This window comes from Taudactylus pleione, unplaced genomic scaffold, assembly GCF_031769625.1.
Source record: "Taudactylus pleione unplaced genomic scaffold, aTauple2 ptg000261l, whole genome shotgun sequence".
Taxonomy (NCBI): Eukaryota; Metazoa; Chordata; class Amphibia; order Anura; family Myobatrachidae; genus Taudactylus; species Taudactylus pleione.
In genome coordinates, this window is record NW_028284663.1 from 1,967,258 (window position 1) to 1,982,994 (window position 15,737).

General features: G+C 46.6%; 1 protein-coding gene across 3 annotated transcripts in view; it reads right to left on the reverse strand.

The window, feature by feature from the left end:
- PTPN14 (protein tyrosine phosphatase non-receptor type 14) overlaps positions 1 to 15,737 on the reverse strand; it is a 158,283-nt gene that overhangs the window by 70,958 nt on the left and 71,588 nt on the right. For all 3 annotated transcript variants that reach the window (XM_088481051.1, XM_088481049.1, XM_088481050.1), the window contains exon 3: positions 11,781 to 11,950. In XM_088481051.1, the coding sequence (XP_088337177.1) occupies positions 11,781 to 11,950 (170 nt within the window). The remainder of the gene's footprint in view (positions 1 to 11,780; positions 11,951 to 15,737) is intronic.

The window sequence follows — 15,737 nt, forward strand, 5'->3', positions numbered from 1 at the left end:
TTTTGTGAATTGTGGTACCTTCTCCTTTTCTTTTCTTTTTTCTTATGTTATTTCGGTTTTATATTTATTTTCTCCCCTTGTCTTAGTTTATTTTTATGTTACTTATTTGCAACTATTACAATTGTAAATATTGTGTTTTGTGTACGGATCGTTATACGCATGCGCGAACCAGTCAGTGCGGCCGAAATTCATGTGCTCGCAAAATAGCGAATGCCTGATAATTTGAGTGACAGGATGAGGCGTTTGTGGGTGGTAACAGGGGAAGGTGCTTGAAAACAGGGAGTGGAGATCCGATCGCAGGCGTGCTTAAAGGTCAAAACGTGCGTTTTATGGGTGTGCATAATTAATACAGCAGCGTCATTGACCACGTCACTGGGGTATTTTTTTAGACAGAACTGCTCGCAAAATTGTGGTAGCAAAAACCAACCACAAGAATAGCGAGCAGCTCATACCCTGGTCGATGTACTCGATTAATCTAATAAATAGCGGACATGACGTAGGATGCGAGCAGCCAGGGGGCGTAGTTTCCCAAAAAACGACCGCAAGTTTTGTTCGCTCGTTCAGACCTAGAGGCGCGAACAGACCGCAAACAGCGAACGGTTCATTTGAATAGCCACCCCTATTTTCAGGACGAGCGAGCGCTAATTGCGTCCGGCTCTGAATCAGGCCCTATGTTTCTAGTAATTTCAGACTCATGGCTAAAATGGCTGCTGTTTGTTTTAAAATGATTATTACCCCTACTCTAAATGTTTCTCTTTGAGTACTGGCCAAAATGATAATTCTCCCCGTGGAGGATCTACCTCTATATGTAGCAGAGAGCCCACAGCCCTTTACATAAATACAAATAGTATTTCATACTCCCATCAAAAGTATATTCAGACTAAACATTGGGTATCTACAAATGTTACATTTTAATAAGTAAATGGATAATAATCTCACACCCCAGCTCCAGAAAAAACATCCAAACACTCCTCTCAGTTACGATGGGACAAGTGCCACTTCCAGCAAAACATGGCGGAGATACTTTCCTCACTTCTGACTGTAGGTCCATTAATTGAAAAACTTCGAAATGCACATTAAACTGCAACAAACAGGTTATAGGTCACTCTAACGAGACTGCAGATCATTATACTGTGCTACACTCGGCTGATATACTGCTGCCACAACTGTAATGAGGAAGGAGGGGTCCTCTAGGTTTTCTGGAACGGACCTAAAATTCAGCATAGCGTTGTGTATAGAGGTTCTTGGGGTGATAATTGCCCCTTCACCAGTATTAGCCTTTTCAATTGCTGTCCTTCCCAATGGGATGTAGCTGACATTGTCTATTAGAATGTGGGTGCTCAGAATGTCGGCACCAGCATCCTGACGGTAAGCAGTGGGTTAGGCTCTATAGCCCAGGCACTATAGCCGAGGCACTATAGCCCTTTGGGGCACATAGGGGTAGCACCAAGAGCAGATATTGCACAAGGATGAAAAAAACAAAACAAATAAAGATTAACACCAAGACAGTGGGCAAAATCTAATTTAACTTTGAAATGGGTGCACCTTCTGCTATAACCGCATCCTTTCCGATTATAAAATGCTGTGATGATAGAACAGCGGAGAAGGTTCTACAACCTGTCCTACAAGTAGAACTTCAGGTCCCACAACTTTCACCCTAGGTGAACCGGAATCTTCAGCAAGCTCATTACCTGTGTTGTAATCACTCGGAGTTTATGTCTGTATGCAGAGCGCTGTACTTGGGGCTGTTAGTGACTGAGTTCCACTTTTTGCAACAATGTTGCTAGTAACAATAGAAAACTACTGATGCCCATCACAGCGAACCGCTGCTCTTGTTTGGTTGATACATGGCATCAGATGAGTAAAGGGGGCTTCCAACTTCACACGACTTTCATTTACTGGTTTGGACTCGTCCCCAACTTTTTCGGCTTTAGCTTTCGTTCTTCATTTAATGTTTTTAAGTCATGCATTCAACAGGCAAATGTGCCTTGGATAAGATATCCACATCCCCCATCAATTCAATTATATTGATTTCAGACCTTTGTTGAACAAGACATTTCAACAAATTTTATTTGCAATTCAGAAACTTTGATGCCCGCACGGCGCGCTCCCAGGACCTCTTCCGTGTTACAATGTTCATGAGATCACACAGCAAGTCCAACAACACAAGTCCTAGCGTACACAGCGAGCCTCATACAACTAACAGCACCAGCATTGCCGTAAATTCATTGTGAAACATACAGTAGTAAGTCCCCCTTCCCCAATCTCTCTTTACAGGAGTTCTAATGGGGAAGGACAGAGCCGCCGTCCAGTTCACAGCCCCCAAATTCCCTTTTATCATTTGTCAGTGTTACTGCATAGTATTCAGTCTATACTATGGGGCGAATTCTGGGGCGCACATTTCTGCTTTTGAGTTGTCCCTTGATATACAAGCGTACGTCTGAATGTGAAAGGACGGAGATGCCCACTTTGAGCGTCTTTAGACTAGAGAGGTGCGCAGACCCCCGAGTTTTGGTTTTGGTTCTAACTCATCATCATGTTTTGGTGTCAGCAGAACCACCCTCAAGTGTTCCTGGTTGAGTTTTAGATTTCTTTAAAATTGTTAAACACAACTAAAATCATGTTACTTGGACCGGTTATTGTTACTATACTATTAACATCAATTAAATTCATTTCTAGTCATTTCCAGTCAAGTTTGACCACCTCACAGAACCTGAAATCACAACAAAGTACTTAAATGCAATCGAAAATATGCGAGTTCCAAACCCCAAAGTGATCTGAGCCAGGACTCTGTTCTACTCGGAAACCTAAAGTTCTGGAGTGTTCGGTTTTCAGCAAAACCATAGCGCTCATCTCTACTTTAGACACAATTTTCGGACATTGAAATTTGGACCAGCCCCCATGCAAGTTTTTAGGATTTTTCTCGCACGTGCATTAGCATAAAACAATTGTGCACAACTCACAATCAGACCCCATGTGACAAATTCCATTAGCTACGAGGGTACGCAACGCTGCACTGTGGGATATTATGGTAGGAAACCCTGGTGCCCCATAGCGTCACAAGCAAAAATGAGAGGGTCCCCTAACGTAACACCCAGAAATGCCCCCTCACAGCCGACTGAACCAGACCCTGTAGATTACGGTAAATGGCATTAACCAATATTTCTAGTCATTTCTAATTGTTACCAGCATAACTGGCTATAAATAATCTCTCTAGCAAAGAGGCCGGAAGGCAATGCGTTAACATTAAAAAAACAAAATAAGTTACATTTAATCACACGTTAAATAAGACAGATCAACTGCTAGAAGCATCCCAGGAATCTGATACAGGCTGGCACCTTCTGCACAATGTCAGTGGGAGCTGCCAGGAATGCTGGCATTTACAGAGGGGAGGTAGACTCAGCGCTAGAACGTCCTAAAAGGACCGTTTCACAGCTGCGGGCAGAGCGGAGAGAGCAGAACCAAGGCTGGCAGGTAATTAATAATGCCCAGAGCACTGGCCTCTACCTCTTTGTACTTCACACATCCATTCTGACAAACATTAAATATCCTGTGCCAAAAGCCGCCTACATAACATGGTTCAGAAGATCTACCATAAGGACTGAAAGCACCGGTTCCACCTAGGATAGGATTACAGCAGGGACCGCACTATACCACAATTACATATTATTTTGGTGGGGAAAAAAAATGAATCTGCCCACTTTATAGACTAGAGCAGTGGTTCCCAAGCTGCGCGCCGTGGCACCCTGGGGTGCCTTGGGACACTTGCAGGGGTGCCTCGGGTTGGTGGTCCAGCACCAAATCAAATTATTTATGGTCAATGTAATATAAATATGTGGACAAACAGAAGCGCAAACCTGTCCACAGAACATAACTGACCCTAAGGATGGCAGAATTCACTTCACTTTACTACATTTGTTTCTGAATTATTTTCAATAACAAAACAAACTTAGGGGTGCCGTGAAAACAGTGCTGATACTCTAGGGTGCCGTAATTCAAAAGAGTTCGGGAACCACTGGACTAGAGGTTCATTTGTTCATTTACAACCTGCCAGCTCTTCATCCGAAACGGTTCTGCAAGCTCGGATCACGGTCACATACACACAGCATGTCCATGTAAGATGCGCCACACTATGGCCGTCCCCTGATCTTCTGTACTGTACACAGTATATACATTGGGTCGGCCATTTGCGCACAACCATTTATTGTGTTTTACAGCTGGAAAAATTCTCCTTTTTATGGGGTCAATTCAACTCGGAGATGTTCTGGCGCAATGTACGAGCGATGTACATACGTTGGCCTCATTTCCAGCATTTTAGCGCACACCCCAGATGGGCTGTGATGTAGGGGCGAGTTGCGGGCAATTAGCAGTGATATAAGGTGCCAATGTCAGCGTTCAGATACCAACACAACGGCATCACCCCTAATTGAATTGACCACTACGTGTCTAAATAAAGGCAATACGTGTTCTTAGTAGTTCTACACAGTGGAGGGTACTATGAAGATTGGGACGTCCCATGTACTGAATTCCTCCCCATCTGCCCCGATTTCAGTTGGACAGTCACAATGGGAGGTCTGGTCTGGCCCAATACGTCTGTCCCGCAGTAGGAAAGTTGGGAGGCACGTGCTGTTCTTTGCAGGACATAGAATAAAGAGTGTGGGAAGGACGCCTAGGCCCAAACACCCAGCGACTGCAGTTCTGTAGCCACAGTAACTCCAATAACCATACGCTACAACAGTAATATACACAAGGGCATCGCTGAACGCACCCCAGGTGAAACCTTGAAGCGTAGGGGCTAGAGAAGCAGAAGACCACACCGGGTTCCTCTCCAGTCAGGAAAGAGGAAGCGGAGGCCGCAGTGGGCACAGGTCACCAACACTGGGCAGCTGAAGATCGGAAAAACACTGACTGGTTTCACAAATCTCCCTTTATGCTGCGATAGTCAGGTGGTAGGGTCATAATTTGGTGTAAACAAGAACCCTTGGATGCGTCCTGCCATGAGACATTCCATCAGGCGGGGGCACTTGTGTAGGTAAGGCTTCCTGACACACGTTAGGCCCCTCAGTACAGTTGGTGAATCTGTGCAGCCCTTTATGTCCACACTCCAACCCATCCTCTAATGGATACTTCCAGCAGGATGACCCACCCATGTCACACAGCCCATGTCATCCCGCTAGTTCCATGTACATGACAATGAGATCAGTGTACGCCAACGGCCGCCGCAAGTCACCAGATCTCAGTGAAATAGGGCACCGCTGGGATGTAGGGGGAACGGGAGATTAGCAGCATGAAAATGCAGAAGATAAATCTGCAGTAACCACGTGACGCTGTCATGTCACCATGCCGGGGTCTCTGAGGAACGTTTCCTGCACCCTGATGTATCCATGCCACAAAGAATTCAAAGAGAGGGGAGGCGAGAGGGGATTGCTCCAGCAAAGACACCTGCAGCACATTACCCCACAGTCTCCAGAGATCTCCCCTCGCTCTGTGCATCGAATATATAATATAATGGCCGCCGATGCTGACTTTTTAGAAGCCAGTAACTTGAATATCTGAAGAGTCAGTCAGTCTGGAATCTGACTGTTTGCAGGGAAGGAACATAGAGTGTTTTTTTCACCCTAGAAGGCCACTATTTGTTAAAAATAAACTGCACACGTGAGCTATGCGCGGAGAGGCCAGTCGCAGCATGCGTGCAGGGGAGACGATGGCAAGCTGCAACTTGAATCTTACTCTCCGGCCTTGAACTGCTGCACTCATCATCACAAATTACAGGGAGAGCGTTCAGCGTAGCAGCACAATACATTCCTTAATAGCAACATATAATTTCATCGGGGCTCAGCCAACATACCAGGAGAATTACTGCATGTAAGACACTGACACACCACAGAGATCACCACCCTTCCTCCTCCATAACACGCTGTGCAGGGACAGCTCTGCCTGCAGCCTCCATAACACGCTGTGCAGGGACAGCTCTGCCTGCAGCCTCCAGATAACACACTGTGCAGCGACAGCTCTGCCTGCAGCCTCCAGATAACACGCTGTGCAGGGACAGCTCTGCCTGCAGCCTCCAGATAACACGCTGTGCAGGGACAGCTCTGCCTGCAGCCTCCATAACACGCTGTGCAGGGTCAGCTCTGCCTGCAGCCTCCATAACACGCTGTGCAGGGACAGCTCTGCCTGCAGCCTCCAGATAACACGCTGTGCAGGGACAGCTCTGCCTGCAGCCTCCAGATAACACGCTGTGCAGGGACAGCTCTGCCTGCAGCCTCCATAACACACTGTGCAGGGACAGCTCTGCCTGCAGCCTCCAGATAACACACTGTGCAGGGACAGCTCTGCCTGCAGCCTCCAGATAACACACTGTGCAGGGACAGCTCTGCCTGCAGCCTCCATAACACGCTGTGCAGGGACAGCTCTGCCTGCAGCCTCCACATAACACGCTGTGCAGGGACAGCTCTGCCTGCAGCCTCCATAACACGCTGTGCAGGGACAGCTCTGCCTGCAGCCTCCAGATAACACGCTGTGCAGGGACAGCTCTGCCTGCAGCCTCCAGATAACACGCTGTGCAGTGACAGCTCTGCCTGCAGCCTCCACATAACACGCTGTGCAGGGACAGCTCTGCCTGCAGCCTCCACATAACACGCTGTGCAGGGACAGCTCTGCCTGCAGCCTCCATAACACGCTGTGCAGGGACAGCTCTGCCTGCAGCCTCCAGATAACACGCTGTGCAGGGACAGCTCTGCCTGCAGCCTCCAGATAACACGCTGTGCAGGGACAGCTCTGCCTGCAGCCCCCATAACACGCTGTGCAGGGACAGCTCTGCCTGCAGCCTCCATAACACGCTGTGCAGGGACAGCTCTGCCTGCAGCCTCCATAACACGCTGTGCAGGGACAGCTCTGCCTGCAGCCTCCAGATAACACGCTGTGCAGGGACAGCTCTGCCTGCAGCCTCCAGATAACACGCTGTGCAGGGACAGCTCTGCCTGCAGCCTCCAGATAACACACTGTGCAGGGACAGCTCTGCCTGCAGCCTCCACATAACACGCTGTGCAGGGACAGCTCTGCCTTCAGCCTCCACATAACACAATAAACTTCTCATCCAAATCTACCCAAAAATGTACATTATGGTACTAAAAGGGCCAAATTCAATTAGCCGCGAAAAAAGTGCCGTTTGGAGAAAAGTTTATCGCCAATTCCGCTTTTCGTTTGTTTTCTACTATTCTCCGTATTCAATTCCAGGACGTTTTCATCTACGCGAAAACTTTATATGGAAAAATAGGCAAAAAAGTTTCTCCACAAAATCGCTATTTTGGAACTTTTGGACACCCCACGAATGACTAATCCGTCAAAAAATACTTTACATTTTTTTTTATTAAAACACCCCAAAAATTTGATTAATTTTTGGGGCGAAAAAGTAAAAAAAAAGTGTTGAAAAATGGGTAAAAAGTGGGGGGCCTGGTACTCTGAGGGGCTGTATGGATGAGACAGGTGTTTTTGAATTTAGTGGAGGCTGCAGCAGGTGTATTTTCAACTCTTCATTTTAGAGACATCAAAATATACTAGTACCCATTTTCACGTACCCCAAATTTAACTACGGTACTTATTTTTCCCGAAAAACTTTGCTTTCTATCATTTTTCCACACTTATGCATATAACAGCCCTTTGCAACAAAATAAGTTCACTAAATACTTTAATCTATATTTATTCCCAGGGTCACTGAGGGTCTATTTACTAAGCTGTGTTAGGAGATAAAGTGATAGGAGATAAGTTACCAGCCTATCAGCTCCCAACTGTCATTTTTCAAACACAGCCTGTGACATGACAGTTAGGAGCTGATTGGCTGGTACCTTATCACCGTTCTCTTTATCTCCTAACAAAGCTTAGTAAATAGACCCCTGAAGCATTTTATGGGGTACAGACTAATTTCCACAAAATAAGATGTCCTATCGCTAGTTTCGCTTTGTAAAACATTCACCTATCCGCGTTTTCGCCTGTTTTACAATTGAATAGGGCGAAAAGCGAGGACTCACATGGAGAAAACATTGCGGCAAAACACAGGCGAATTCATTCCACTTTTCGCCAGACGGCACTTTTTGCGGCTAATTGAATTCGCCCTAAGTCAGCTTCTATGTTGATGGCGGCCATAGGGCCCGATTCAGAGATGGACGCTAATGCGATCGCAGCTGCGAAAATATGCTAATGGTTCCAATGCTTACCCCAGCGTAAGGACGCCAACAGATGCCTCCTCATATGCGTACGATGTCATTTACCTGTGTAAATATCAGTAACATCGATGCACAAGGAGCAGCCATTTTGCCCCAGCCACGAACTCTGCAGCTCTCCTGGCACGCAGGGGGCACTCATGCTGCGCAAGTCATCGCAATGGCCAATTTACGCACGCCCATGTAACAGCATATAAACGATCTGACACGCCTGCGTTTTTCTGACCACCGCCCGTTACCTCCCCCAAACGCTGACTACCTGTCACTCACTTTGCAAATGGGTCCTCTGTGCATGTGGAAATGCAAGTCAATCGTAGCGCGCGCGTAGTGTGGACTTCACGTATGCGCAATGGCAAACGATCGTTCGATCTGCGTAAAAATCGCCAGGGCGTCCGTCTCTGAAGAAGCCCGTAGCCAGGCCCCTACGTGTCTGTTAGTAATGGAGCCAGATTACTGCTGCAATAAGGCACCAGAGGACTTTCCTCCCTGCTCAGTAAGTACAGTGAATTCTGTCAGCATTTTTCTCCAGACATTGACACCTATAGAAGCAATCCTTATATACAGGGCATCATACTAGCTCCTATGATGGATAATTGCCGATCATGTTTGTTTACAGCCACTAATGTGCACAATCTGACCGTGGACAAACGTTGATCCCTACGTTTTGGTAAAGTTGGGCACACGTGCTGCAATATTGATGTAAATTTCCAGCGACAGCTCACACGAACACAAAATAAAGTATTACGCTTGGTAAAAGGACCAAAAAAAATAAATCAGATCAGTATCAGCCATTTTGGAAAATTGCCGCTGAAGGTCCCTTAAACCGGCTGCTCGTGCAGAGAGCTCGCCCACATATGTCTGTGATCCAATTAGAGAGTGAGCCAGGGGCTCAGTGCTTGGACCAGGAGACTGGGGGCAATGTACAAAGCCTTGGAGAGAGATAAAGTACCAACCAATCAGCTCCTGGCTCATTTTTTTTCAAACACAGCCTGTAACATGGGAGTTAGGAGCCGATTGGCTGGTACTTTATCACTTTCCAAGGCTTCGTTCATCTCCTTCTGGGTGCGTCCAACTTTAATGCTGGCAGTCTGAACGTGGATGTTACAAGGTAACAAATGATGACCACGGATGGACCAAATACATGATCCTTCACCTGTAAGGCCCATGGAACATTTCCTGGTACTTTTATTACATGTTAATGATATATCTGCAGGGACACACAGAAATGTAGGCCCATATTTATCAGCGAGTGATATTCTGGTTATCACTCATTACTAATATTAAATGGTGCTCCAGCCAATCGGCTCCTACTGGTCATGTGTTTGAAAAATGACAGTCAGGAGCTGATTGGCTGGAGCACCTTTCAAGATTAGTAACGAGTGAGAACCAGAACATCTCTCGTTGCTCAATCTGTCCCGTAGTTTACTCAAACAACATTGGGCCAGTATAATCGGTTTGCTGGTCTGTCCAGAAATCTGCAGGTTGGAAAGTGTCATTGTGTTAGCTTGAAGCCCAAAATACAGGGCCAAATGTATTATACATACAATTTGCAGGAGTCGGCGCGGATCTGGCGAGATGGTCATTAGATTTAAAGCACCAAATAGTTTAAAGGCAAAACCAACCTGGAAATCCCGCAATTCGCAGGTTTCGACCCAGTATCGGTTTAGGACCACGTTCTTCATCCATCACGTATATTTACTTTTTCTGCCACCATACTGCTCCGTTTATCCTTACTTGTGTCTGAAGTCTGAAATGATGCTACTGAGGCATCGGGGAGTGGCTCTACCTACTTGTTGGGCTATATAAGGCAGCACATAACTAGAAATGCCTCCTGCCCAGGTGATTAGGTCGTGTGAGCCACCGAATCCTGTGTAACAGGGCAAATCAGCACTCAATGAGACTGTACCCACTAAGTGGGCATACAAGGGGAAGTTGGGTGGGGGCAATGCAGTGTATTACGAGGGTAGAGAGGCATTGATGAAGGGGAAAGTCCAAAAAGCTTGTTTGAAGGCAGGAAACTGTCAGAAAGGGCGAGGGAGCGAGTTCCTGAGGAGAGGGGCAGCACGGGAGAAATCTCAGATGAAGATGTAACAGGATTTAGGGAGTGAGATATCTGGCAGTTCTATGTGGGGGGTTGGATGTGGGTTACAGGCCAGCAATAAGTAGCTCTCATTATGGAAGTCAAAATAGTTTTCCATGGTAATCCCAGGTCTCCTCTCCCAAGGTTTCCCCTGGTCCTTTTCTATAAAGGTCAGACTATGGGCGGTATACAATTAGTTTTGCACCCGCATACGCGTCAACATAGCGTATTTTTGACGCGGAAACTTCTCGTGTGTGTCCCCGCTTTCCGCCGTATTAAATTGCCAAAAAGGCAAAAAAGATGCAATAACATTGGGGATCAATATAGAAGTGTTCCAATAGCCCTAATAAAACTATTTGGGGTACTGAAGTTCTTTAAATTCCTTGTTATTAGTGTCTTTGCTAAAGTGTTGAAGAATAGCATTAAGCAGTATTATTTGGTGAAAATAAGTAGTCCTATCAAATTTGGGGTGCTTGAAAATGGGTGCTGGCATGGTTTTAATGTCTCTAAAGAGAAATTTTAGAAAAGTGAAATTCCAACGTCATACAAGCACCTGCAATCCCAAAAACACTTGGCCCCTTCTTAGAGCACCCCCAGAAGCTTATTTTGCTAGTTTTTGAAGTTGTCCCCCCACTTTTGTCATTTACGCCCCCCACTTCAAAGGCGTTTTTTGAGGGGGATCCTGGAATTTTTTTTATTCTTTTTTTTGGGGTGAATTGTCTTTTGGGGGGGTGTACCAAGGGTTTTGAGTGGTTTCCCAACATCTGCACCCCAAAAAATAGATTTTACACTTTTTTCATCCTGCTATTCTGTGGAGAAAAAGTATCGCCTGTTTCAGTGCCTTGACTTTCCGCATAGGCGAAAGCGGAATGGAATTGAGGGCCTGATTCAGACCCGCTCGCAAGCGGGTCAATGGTGGCCTAGTGCGCATGCGCGAGACCCGGATAGCGACGGGCAAACCGTCGCTCCGGGTCTCTTAACAAAGGGGACGTGCTGTCGATGTTGAGTGACAGCACGCCCCCTTTGGTGGGCGGGCCGGGGGAGTGGCTGCCCAGACGGAGGCATTCCCATGTGAACATCTACCGTCTGGGGCCGGCCCCACTGACATCACAAGTGATGTCAGTGGGAGTGCTTTCGGCTCTGTTTGAGCCGAAAGCACTCTAGGGCTTCCGGCAATGAGACCCTACCACAAGGGTCTCGTCGCAAGCTCGATGGTCACCCACAGCTATGCGAGCGGCCAGGAGGTTGCTCTAAAAAAACAGAAGTCCGGCCCTGATTCAAAGCGAGCGCTCTGTCAGAGCGTCCGGCTCTGAATCAGGCCCTGAATACCAAGTAAAAAAAACAAAAAAGCTAAATTATTGCTAAAAACCACGGCTTTTCGCTTCTAAATGAATACGGCCCTATGTCTATTATCCACCTACACAAATCAACTTCAGTCAGGCGACACAGATGTAATAAGTACAAGGTAAAAGACATACCTGGTGATGACGTGGTTTAGGTAGGAGACGCTTGGCACATAGAACATTACACCAAAGTAGAGTAAGGGCTCCATGGAAAACTTGTCCAGTTGCTTCTTCAGTGATTTTTCAAGCTCCACCCATCGCGCTTGGCGAGACTTTCCAATAAACCAGAGGCCAAAGTAGTGGGTCTAGGAGAAGAAGAGCAAGTCAGTATCACGTTCTCTTTGCCCGATGAGGAAAGAATTTAGCACAGAGACTAATAATCATGTGATTACGGCAAACGCCCTAGGACCTCACGGTTGGGCGTCACAAGGACAAATCACCTAACATAATAACTTGCATTGAAGAGTGCGACACACAATGTGGACACAACCAATATCTGAGAGGATACAGACTCTGAGCTCACCTGGAGCTAGGCACATCACTCAGCACTTAATGAGAACACCTTAATGTAGGGACTCGCCAAGATGTCTTCTGGTCTCCTGCTGAAGTGATGACATCATTTCCTATTGTATTTATAGGCTGCATTCGTTTTACTTTTCTCTTTTTTTTTTTTCTAAAGATTATTTATCCAGCCCACAAAACACCTGAATATTATATACATCACATTCTCCGGGAATGTCTGAGAGATTCTCAAAATTAGGGGGTAGATTTAGTAAGGCTTCTAAAACAGACATGTGGAGGTGACACCCATAACAACCAATCAGGCTAGCTATTATTTCTCTATTACATGCTAGAAAAAGATAGGCAGAATCTGATTGGTTGATATGGGCAACACCACTACTGGTCTGTTTTAGAAGCCTCGGTATATCCTTCCCGGGAGAGTAGGTCAGCTTCTTTTCTTGTGATGTGGGCAGCGCCTCGACAATGCAATTCACATCCCCAGCCAAGCCCCTACTGCGCAAAGCTGTGATCTGCAGCATGCACCTTATGCATTGGGCCTGGGGCTGTGCTGATGCACTTCTCCCCCACCACTTGCCCCTTGGAGACCCCGGGGGCTTGCTCCTAGACGGCTTGATGACTTTAAAGACCAGAGGCAATCAATTAGCAATGTTGTTACTAGAGATGAGCGGTTCGGATTCTGTGGAATCCGAACAGCTCCGAACATAGGGGGTCCGAGACCACCCGAACCCTGTTCGGGTGTTCCCCGCCTGATTCGGATCCCCGTTCGGGGCCGAGCCACAGCCTCCTGATGTCGGATTCTCGCGAGAGAATCCGACGTCAGGGCTCCTCTAGTGTAGGGCAGAACGCTGTGATAGCGCTCTGCCCTACACAGACACAAACACACAGCCGCCAGCGGCAGCTGTGTGTTTGTAATAGCAGCCAATGAGAGTCACACAGACTCTCATTGGCTGCTGCACGGCTGCTCATTAGCTGCTGCACGGAGGGAGCCAGTTGGAGCTCACTCAAGAGCTCCGTCTTCCGGCTCCCTCCGCGCATAATAGAGCAGCAGAGCGGGACGGCGACAGGAGCGGGGATACAGTAAGTTTTTTTTTTTTCTTTTTTTATGTGTGTGTGTTTTTAAGGGGGCTCTACTGTGGGGCATACTAATGGGGGACATGCTACTGGGGGCACTGCTACTGGAGGGCATGCTAATGGGGGCACTGCTACTGGGGGGCATACTACCGGGCGCATGCTAATGGGGGCATACTACTGGGGGCACGCTGTGGGAGGCATACTACTACTGGGGGCACTGCATAGGGGGCCCCACTACTGGGGGCATTGTGTAAGGGACACCACTGCTGGGGGCATTGTATAAGTGGCACTACTACTGTGGGCTTTGTGTATAAGGGGCATTACTACTGTGGGCATTGTGTATAACGGGCATTACTACTGTGGGCATTGTGTAAAAGGGGCACTACTGTGGGCATTGTGTAAAAGGGGCACTACTGTGTGTCGTAACATAAATTAGAGACACTACTTTATGGTGTAATGTGAATCAGGGACACTATGTGCGGTGTAATGTGAATAAGATTGTGCACTGTGACTCCTTGGGCCGTAGCGCACTATGTAACAAGTCCTGTGATTCTGCTGGCCGTACCCCACTGGGTGGGTGCACTACTTTTCATTTCTGCCACTGCTGTGTGGCAATGTGTCATAGATGTGCTTTATACTGCGGTGTCTGTGCCGCTGCTCTGTCGCTTAGTAACCAGTCAGCTCACTGCAACCTTTGGCCAATAATGGTGAAAATTATAATGTAAACGGTGAGGTGGTCTAAATTTACTGGAAATTGACTGGAAATTAAGGTTAATAATACTCTAGGAAGAAAAAAAAGCCAAATTTATGTGATTTTAGCTTTTTTTTTTATAAATTTTTGTAAAAAATCAAAATCCAGTCACCGCAGTTTGGCAAATCCAAATCCGGACGACGAATTAGAACCAAATCCAGCAAAACATGACTACATGAAAATACTGCTTTTATTTATGTAAAGTGCAATGTCTAGTGAACGTCGGTACATTCCCTTATACACCAGGAAAGGTGAAATTACGCAGCTAGGAAAGATATTTTGTCAACAAATCACCACACTGGCAAATTTATCTTCACCGGCTCTCATGGGAGCGTAAACTGACAAATATTCCGCTTAACACATTCCTGTATGTAACGAACACTGTAGGCTGGAGTGAACATTAGGATGTTTAAAATGTAGCCGTGGCTGACAGAGCCCGGTGAGGCGGACATTCCGTAGGATATACCAACACTCCTGAGAAGAAATCACCAGGAAGTATCCCCATCAATGAGGCACTATGGTAATGTTATTTCTCCGAACCACAAAATGGCTGCCTCTGCTGTGCGTAGACGAAATGCTGACTTTCAAAATGTATGCAAACTGCTCAGAGAACCCGGAACAGGCGACTGTTCAAAGAGGAGCAAAGTTATTGTTACATCCTGCAGAAATAAACCTGTACGATTATTATTGCAACTTTATCTGCTAAAAGGTAAAATATGAATTCTAGTGTAAAGAAGGAGGTAATGAGAAATGCAATATAGCCGAATGTATAAGGCCTAGCTGCCCAGGGCTGGCCATGATATAAATGTACTATTGTAAGCTTGCGAGCAGGGCCTTCCTACCTCTATGTCTGTCTGTTATTACCCAGTTTTGTTCTATTAATGTTTACAATTGTAAAGCGCAACGGAATATATAAGAAACGTTAATAAAGAAATAAATAAGACCAGGAGGCTTGGACTCCTCAACTACACAGTGAGGATGAAACCATGAGGGTGAACTACAGAAGCGTCTTTAACTGTTGATTCAGTTGCACCAATTAGGCCATTTCGGAACGCCAGGTACCACTCCGATTAGGCAGCGCCCAGTCGTCTATTCGCTCAAGATGTGCGTTTTACTCACATAAAGTAGTGACAAAACTACACTGCTGGCGTATACTGGTCAATGGAGTGTGCGACAGTCGGAATCTGCGTAAAAAGGGATCTGATGCGAACAGCCGCGGCCCTTCCTCACACCCAGCTCCGCTCTGCTTCATTGGCTACTTTGTACGTGTGTAAAACCAGTTCATGTGTCGTTAAAATCGCAGCCCAGCGTCTGTGATAAACTGTCTGCGATGTGACTAAGGTTCCCAAACTGTGCGCTATGGCACCCTGGGGTGGCTCGGGACATTTGTAGGTGTCTCTGGATGGTGGCCCAACACCAAATAAAATTATTTATGGTCAATGTAAGGTAAATATGTGGACAAACAGTAGCGCAAATCTGTCCCCACCACATAACTGAGCCTAAGGATGACACAGAAGCACAATTTACTGCACTTTACTACAATTTTTCTGAGTTTCTCAATAACAAACTTTTGGCTTAGGGGTGCGTGAAAACAATGGTGATACTCTAGGGCCCCATGATTCAAAAAAATTTGGGAACCTCTGTGCAACCCTAATCCATTCTGAGCGTCTGAGTTGCACAAGGTGTCTCGCGCCATGAGGCGTAATTAACCTCAATAAGCAAGGACACATCTGAGATGTAGGACATCA